The sequence below is a fragment of the Aphis gossypii genome, unplaced genomic scaffold (assembly GCF_020184175.1).
Source record: "Aphis gossypii isolate Hap1 unplaced genomic scaffold, ASM2018417v2 Contig01010, whole genome shotgun sequence".
NCBI classification, from domain to species: Eukaryota; Metazoa; Arthropoda; class Insecta; order Hemiptera; family Aphididae; genus Aphis; species Aphis gossypii.
In genome coordinates, this window is record NW_026083406.1 from 22,542 (window position 1) to 30,904 (window position 8,363).

The window sequence follows — 8,363 nt, forward strand, 5'->3', positions numbered from 1 at the left end:
AATCAGTAGCTTGTTTGCAATAGTCAAGCATTGATCCTCAATCAGAATCAATCCTTCATTGTAGATTTCATCGGTATTTGGATGTCAGGATTATTCGTTTGAATACGCAAGCGATGCAAGATATCTTCACATATGGCGTCTTTGTATTTGTTCCATAACTGAATTGGTTGTGAAGGAAAACATGTGGTGATGATAATTGCGAACAGCGTTCGTATTTGGTACGCATTTGATGAAACAACTGAATCTGCAAGTGTTAAATCCCAATGAGAATCGTTCTCCAGCAAACCCAATAGTTGACATGCTTCTCGATATGTTTGGCATTGGTGGCCATTCACAGTTTTCAAATGCGCAAATGATTTCGGTCCACGTACATTTACTAACAGCAGTCGCAAATAAAAACATTCATCGTTTCTAGGATGAACAGTGTACATACGACCTAGTGCATCAGTTGAAAACACCTGTGGCCAGTCTGGAACTGGGGTTCCTTGTTTGCGACGTTGGAATTTCTTTGTTGATTGATTCCAAGTGTAATACTTGGGCATTTCAACGTACATCAGCGTCGCTGCGAATGGATGTGCTTCACACATTGCAAAGAAGCTAGTCAATGTTGTCGATGGTGGTCTCTCAGCTCGTTGTGCCGCATTAGCCTCAGTGAAGTAAACTCTTTGGCCATTTTCCAAATGCACTGCTAAATGTACAACTGTGGGATATCTTTCATGAATTTGAAATGACAATAATCGCCACAGTGCTTCATTAGTACTGACGTATCTGCCCATTTGGAAGTTGCTGATTTCGTCATTCACATTGTCCGACGCAATACCAAACACAGCCATGTCGCTGCCTTTTGTGACGTACTTGCACAAATATTTGATTGATTTGGCCGAATGACAACTCTCAACGTTTGCATGTGTTTCGAAAATTCGTGATAGCAGCGGGCAATATGGTACAATGAATTCATTTCCGATCTCAATCTCTTGATTTTGAACTTTAACTTTGATAGTTCGACCGTTATCTTCTTTTGAACGCCGACGATAAACTGGATATCCATCGTTCCCTGTGACTGTTTCAGCAACTAACGGTCGCGGATATCGTTTTGTGCACTTTCCATCAGCCATGCAAGGCGATAATGGATTTAATGCACCGCACGGTCCATGCACCATCTGTGTCGTCACAATGTCGTGTAGACGGGGATCAGTGACTGGATCAGGAATTTCAGCTGATATGATGTCATCCACTTCATTTGAATGTAATTTGTTCAGCAACCAAATTAGGATATGAGCATGCGGTAGTCCACGCTTCTGCCATTCCACCGAGTACATATAACAACGTGTGTCACCAAAAACTCGATACTTAGTAAGCACATCCATCATAACCTTGAGTTTTTGCTGAAATACTCTGGCGATTATGTCATGGCGATCTTGCGGTTTTTGACCCGGTTCCAACTCGCGTTCAATTTCCGTCCACTTCGGATTGCATGTGACCGTAATAAATAAATCCGGAGTTCCATAATTTCGCACGTACGTCATAGCGTCTTGAGCGTATTCGTGCATGTGGCGTGGGATTCCGATATAAGTTGATGGGAGAATCGTCAGTCGTCCAATATTCTGAACATCACCATCTGAATGAATAGCATCACGCAAGTGTATATAGTCCTCAGATCGTAGCTTTGGCTGATTGAATCTGATGAAAGCTAAACGTTCGGTCTCGACTTTGACATACATGTCGACAGCGAATTGCTGGAATAGCCGACCGCACTTCAGAATGACATTCTCCTCATGTGTACGAATCATCATACGATACGCATAGTAATTCATTGCGCTTAGATTTTTATTATTCGTTGATACTCCTGAAAATGCAAAATTAAATGAATTGTTAATGGAAACCAATAAAAGTAATAATGGAAATAATTAGTGTGTGAATATTGTACCTGTAATTGGATCGACCATCTTCAACGTGATGTCGTATCCGTCTTGCCCTTGCCAATAAATGATTGGATATTGTAACGCATCGTACAAACGATGTGTCTCGTTTACACGATGCATGATATTGCTTCTTCGCTGAACGACAATGTCTCGTGATTTAGTTGGATCGCCAACAATAATTGCAGCAACATCATTAACGGTGGGTGCATTGAATCTTCGCACATGTTCACCTGTTGGAGTACAATCCGCTCTTATGACAAATTTGTGCGTATCCGATGGCATTCGTTCCAATGCTGTTTTGAACATATTAACCACAGCATTATTAGCGTGAAAAAATGCTTGCAACTGTTCAATAATTCGTCTCTTTAACTGTTGTGCTCCCTGTATATTGCACCGCACGTTCAGCTGATCCACCATCGACGAAATGAAATATATTTGCAGAAATTGATGCGGTTCATCTGGTGTTGGCACCATTGAACCATGCAAATGATATATTTGACCTTGTATCTGTAATTGCAAATAATCATTAAAATTTGTTCATGAATACATTGTAAATCGTGTGATGGTGTAGTGTGTGGTGTATATGAAGTTGTTATGTGTTGCAATTATGTGTTGGTTATGTGTGTTGTATCTTTTACCTTGCAAGTCGGCATGAAGCCGCCTTCTCGAATGATATTAGCTCCAAAGGAAGTCATGCGAAAGCAGTTATTGTATTCAAGGATGTGTTGAAGAAAATGGCTGGAATCGGGATCACTTCCATCAAACAATGTTTTCAGTGGCTGTGGTGGTGTAAGTAATGGATCCAGTTTGACTTTTCCACTTGCGCAGCACAATCCAACCGTTTCTCTTTTGAACTTTACCGCATTGCAATATCGGCATATAGTCGTCATTCGTCCAATATCCAAATTTTCATCATCACTGTAGTTCGCAGTGGGATCATATTGGAATGCCAAGCGATTGTATGATGCCAATGATCTTCGTGTGCTCACGCGATGTCTCAATCGGTCATTTTCTCTTATTATATTTTGTCTTTCTTCTCTTAAGTTCCTTGAATAGACTTGTTGCTGGCTTGCATGTCTTGTGCGGCGGCCGATGTTCGCACGTCGTTCTCTAGGCATTTTGGACTATGGACAGAGTGTTGAATTTAACTTCAAATGCACGATCCACATAATTTACACTGAGCTTAAATGAAATTAACTGAGCAGAGAATAATGACTATCTGTCACACACTTTATCACACACCGTTGCTATTGGTTTGAAGTACATGCTATGTATAATAGATGGCGCTGTATGTGAAAAACGATTTCCCCACTTTTCTGTTGAATTTTTCCTGAATTTTCCAGAATTTTCTTTGCTATAAACCTCACGGAGCCCAAGACCTTTCCAACGAATGCAAAACCGTGGAAATCGGTTCGTGCGTTCTGGAGTTATAGCGTCAGGGAGGAAAACCGGACTTATTTTTATATAATAGATAATAAAATAACATGAAATGTTTAAAATAAATTTTACATATTATACCTAAGTATTAAATTAATTTTAAGGTGAAGAAGACGTTAGTCTTTATTTATCAAAGTTGGGTAAATATTTTTATACGTTTACAATAACTCAAGGTGAAAATGGTACAGCTTCTTCAACTAATACAGTGCTACAGAAAACAAACAATACAAGTAAAATTAAATGTTTATGTATTGTTAAATTTAAATATATTTTTGTTAAGAAATGTTTTCTGATTACTGATATTCATACAGTGGCAATTCTACGATATGTTGATAATAAAGCTCCTACTGAACAAAATTAATCTATTTTTTGGTAGTAGGTAGTCTACATCTGTGGTCTACAATTAATACATTTAGTTTTAAGTGATAACTGATATCTGAGTAATTTATAATAAAAATAAAAATTCAATATACAGAACGGTGGGTACTTTAGCCCCTAAGAACCCCCCCCCCTCCAAAAAAAAACCTGCCACTGTATTTGTATAATATAATATATTTACCTAATAATATTATTAGTAGTAAATTAATTTAATGTTTAGCAGGGGAAGTCACTAAGTCATACTTGAATAATAAAAGAACAACAGGTAAAAACGTACTGAAAAAGAATGTGTTTAAAGGCATCAAGAGTAATAATGATGATTTAATGACTATTACATTACAAAAACAATCAAAAGTTGAAACTAAAGGTATATGTTATAGATTTAATAAAATATGTAATACTTAATACAAGATTAAGGCTCCAGTGCTCTACAGAATAAAGTGTAGATCGTATAGAAAAATATTTTATGAACTCAATGTTTTATTTAATACCCACATATTATTTATTTTTACCAAACCATAATAAATTATACATGTAATATAGTTTTTTATAATTATAATTAAATATATTTTACTGTTAGATATTTCAACACAAAATATAAATGAGTCCTATATGACAGAAGTTGTTAATAATAATAGTTTAGAATTGACTTCTGATTCAGGCCAACAACAATCAACTATTACAGGTTAGAGCTCAGTAGTATATACCATAATATATATTATATATTATATAACTTTTAAAATACATAATATATTAAAGGTTATTTATTCATTATTTTTATTTTTAATATTCTTATTAATAGATGTATCAACTGGAAATGTTAACGAGTACTATCCAGTTAAAGCTTTATATGAAAATGTATCAGATATTATAGAAAAACAAAACTATGTTGAGCACAATGAAACTGATTTTGATGAATTAACTGCTAATTTAGGCCTACCATTGCCTTCTACAGGTTAGAACTCTGGCGCTTAAATATAAAACTACTAAAATAGATGATATACAGATTAAATATTCATTTTTTTATTTTTCAATATTCTTATTAATAGATGTATCAACTGGAAATGTTAATGATTACTATCCAGTTGAAGCTTCACATGAAAATATAGCTGGAACTATTGAGAAACAAAACTATGTTGAGTACAATGTAACTGATTTTGATGAATTAACTGCTAATTTAGGCCTACCATTGACTACTACAGGTTAGAACCTTGGCGCTTAAATATAAAACTACTAAAATAGATGATATAGAGATTAAATATTCATTATTTTTATTTTTAATATTCTTATTAATAGATGTATCAACTGGAAATGTTAATGATTACTATCCAGTTGAAGCTTTACATGAAAATATAGCTGGAACTATTGAGAAACAAAACTATGTTGGGCACAATGTAACTGATTTTGATGAATTAACTGCTATTTTAGACCAACAATCTGCTACTACAGGTTAGAACCTTGGCGCTTAAATATAAAACTACTAAAATAGATGATATACAGATTAAATATTCATTATTTTTATTTTTAATATTCTTATTAATAGATGTATCAACTGGAAATGTTAATGATTACTATCCAGTTGAAGCTTTACATGAAAATATAGCTGGAACTATTGAGAAACAAAACTATGTTGGGCACAATGTAACTGATTTTGATGAATTAACTGCTATTTTAGACCAACAATCTGCTACTACAGGTTAGAACTCAAAAGCATATTTTTTTTATAACTACTAACATTTATACATACCTAAATATTTTTTTATTAATTCATTTTTTTAATTGTTAATATTAGGCGCATTTAATCAAAACTTTAATAAGTCTTATTCTATTGAAACTTTGTATAAAGATTTATCTGAGGTTATCGAGCTACAAAATGTTGTAGCACAAGATTGTGATGATGCTAATGTTGATATATTGACAACTGATTTGGATCAACAATCTTCTAGAACAGGTTAGAAGCATTTCACTACAACAATTTTAAAACTAGTTTTTATTTTCAAAAAGCTGATTGTTTTATTATTGATTTTTCATTTATTGAATTATTTGAACTAGATTATTGTTATTGATTGTTATTTGAAAGTAAATAACTGCTCAGAACTCATAAAAAACATATTTTTCCATGTGTTTACTAAGGTTAATTTTTAACTAAATATGTTTTAGTATTGTTATTAACAGGATATTAGCCATGATTATTATATTGGATGTTTTAATTATTGTGCATTAATAATAATAATAATAATATTTATTTAAAGAAAAACAAATCGATGCATGTTTTATAGTACAGAATATTCATAACGCTAATATATAATGATTAACAACAATTTAAATAAATCAAAATAAAATTCAAAAGATACAAAGTAAAAAGTAAAAAAAAAAAAAATAATTATTAACATTAATTAACTCTTATTAGGTACTTTAGTGTATTTTATTTAAAAATAATAATATATGGTTGGCTTTACTCACTATCCATAGTAGTCAACAACATGCTTATTAATAATAATATCAAACATGAAATAGAACCATATGAAAATGTATTTTGTAGAAATCTTAATCTTATACTATTTACATTTTTATATAAATGGCCAATGGGGGGAAGTGTTCTAACATCTACATGTTTGTTTATTATAAAGTTTTAAATTTATAATTTCTGTTTTTTATTTCCAATAGGCAGTTTATTTGAATCTGATACAGAAACACAAGACAGGTATCCAGGTTTACGGCCTAAAACTAAAAATGTTAAACCTGTATCTAATGACAGTTCAGTAAGTTCAGATTATTCTGAGTATGATTCTGACTATGTGCCTCAATCTAATAAAGCTGTCAGTAGCAAATTGTATGATTCTGATAAAGAAGAAGATAAAGACTTTGCTAATTCATCAGACATCAATATTGATGAGTATGAGGATTAAACAAATATGGTGCAAAAGTTTACTCCAAGTGCATCTAAAATAAGTTCAGAAAAAATATCAGTGCCATTTATAACAAATAAGTTTAATTTTGACGGTGAAGTTGAAAAAAGTAAAAAAACTACTTCTTACAAAAGAGTTTGGGACAAAAAAGACCAATGCGTTTTTTGTGAAAAAAATGTAACAAACTTCACCAGACATATTTTAAGAAAACACAAAAATGAAATTGAAGTTATTAAATATGAAACATTGCCAAAAGGATCAGTTGAAAGAAAACAATTTGCTGATATTTTAAGAAAACGAGGGAATTTTTTATGCAACGTCGAAAGTGGCACCAAAATAAAACCTGTTCGCCGTCCTTATGAGTTTGATATTAAATCAACATCAGTAAGTGATTACTTACCATGCAAGTATTGTCTGGGCATGTTCAAAAAAAAATATTTGTTTTGACACTTTAAAATGTGCAAGAGTGTTAAAAATGTAAATGGAAGTAGAAATAGAGCCCAAGCAGATGGCCAAAATATGCTGATAACAATGACTAGTACAAATGAGGAACTAGAGAAAACTGTCTTCCCTCGAATGGCTAGTGACAATATTTCTTTTGTTGCTAAATCTGATGTGTTGATTACTGCATTTGGAACGAGATACTTAAAATGTCACAAAGAAAAGCATCTAATTGCTGTTGTATCGCAAAAAATGAGAACCCTAGCTCGATTTTTGATTGCTGTAAGAGGTGAGGTTAGTGAAATCCATTCACTTCTGGACTGTTTATCTCCAAAATACTTTGATGTCCTGGTAAAGTGTACTAAACAGATTGCTCAATATAACGAAAAAACTGACAAATTTGGATCTCCATCAATTATTTTAAAACTTGGTCAATCATTAAAACAGTGTTGCGATATTGCTGAATTTATTATGTTAAAAGAAAGTGATGGCGTCTTAACCAATACAAGCAAAAGAGACTCTATAAATAATATTAAATATATGATAGAGAAACAATGGTCGTACGAAATTTCATCAAATGCTTGTAAAGAAATTTACCAAAATAAATGGAATAAACCTGCTCTTCTACCATTGACTTCTGACATTCAACTGTTTAGAAAACATATAATAAATATTGAACAAGAATCTTATAATCAATTGAAAACAAACAAAAATAATATTCTAGCGTTTCGTCAACTTCAAGAAAGCATATTAGTTCAAATTGTTTTGCTAAACCGAAGACGATCAGGGGAAGTTCAAAGAATACTACTTGAAACTTACAAAAATGCAGATTCAGAAATTTCACAAGAGGAAATATTACATGCTTTGTCTCCTATCGAACTAGAGTTAACTAAAAGTTTTAAACGTATAGTTATACGAGGAAAACGTGGTCGAGGAGTACCTATACTATTTACACCTCATATTCAGAAACTCATCAATTATCTAATAACTATAAGAGAATCAGCTGAATTTATAAAAAAAGAAAACCCTTATTTATTTCCAATCATCCAATCATCAGATAGTTCAATGAGAGCCTCAGATTTAATAAGAAAATTTGGTAAAGAGTCAGGAGCAAAATATCCAGAAAACATTACATCAACTCGTTTGCGAAAACATGTTGCTACAGTTACTCAATTGCTTAACTTAACTGAGGGAGACATTGAGCAATTGGCAATATTTATGGGACATACCAAAGACGTTCATAAACAATTTTACAGACTCTCAGATAATGCATTTC

General features: G+C 32.6%; 3 protein-coding genes across 3 annotated transcripts; 2 read left to right on the top strand and 1 right to left on the bottom strand.

Annotated features, from left to right (window-relative positions):
- Positions 1-47: 47 nt before the first annotated feature.
- On the bottom strand, positions 48-3,154 carry LOC126555693 (uncharacterized). Its single transcript, XM_050210588.1, has 3 exons — positions 2,561-3,154; positions 1,928-2,429; positions 48-1,846 (listed from the first exon to the last, which is right to left on the bottom strand). Exons 1-3 carry the CDS (start codon positions 3,038-3,040, stop codon positions 48-50), a joined length of 2,781 nt encoding a protein of 926 aa, XP_050066545.1. The 5' UTR covers positions 3,041-3,154.
- Positions 3,155-4,349: 1,195 nt separating this feature from the next.
- LOC126555694 (uncharacterized) lies at positions 4,350-6,659 on the top strand. Its single transcript, XM_050210589.1, has 6 exons — positions 4,350-4,422; positions 4,540-4,692; positions 4,787-4,939; positions 5,281-5,433; positions 5,530-5,688; positions 6,405-6,659. The coding sequence occupies exons 1-6, from the start codon at positions 4,350-4,352 to the stop codon at positions 6,644-6,646; spliced, it is 933 nt and encodes a 310-aa protein (XP_050066546.1). The 3' UTR covers positions 6,647-6,659.
- Positions 6,660-7,090: 431 nt separating this feature from the next.
- On the top strand, positions 7,091-8,356 carry LOC126555695 (uncharacterized; the record flags this gene model as incomplete). Its single annotated transcript, XM_050210590.1, has 1 exon — positions 7,091-8,356. A coding segment is annotated over exon 1 (1,254 nt), but the record flags the coding sequence as incomplete, so codon positions are not given.
- Between the last annotated feature and the right edge of the window lie 7 nt (positions 8,357-8,363).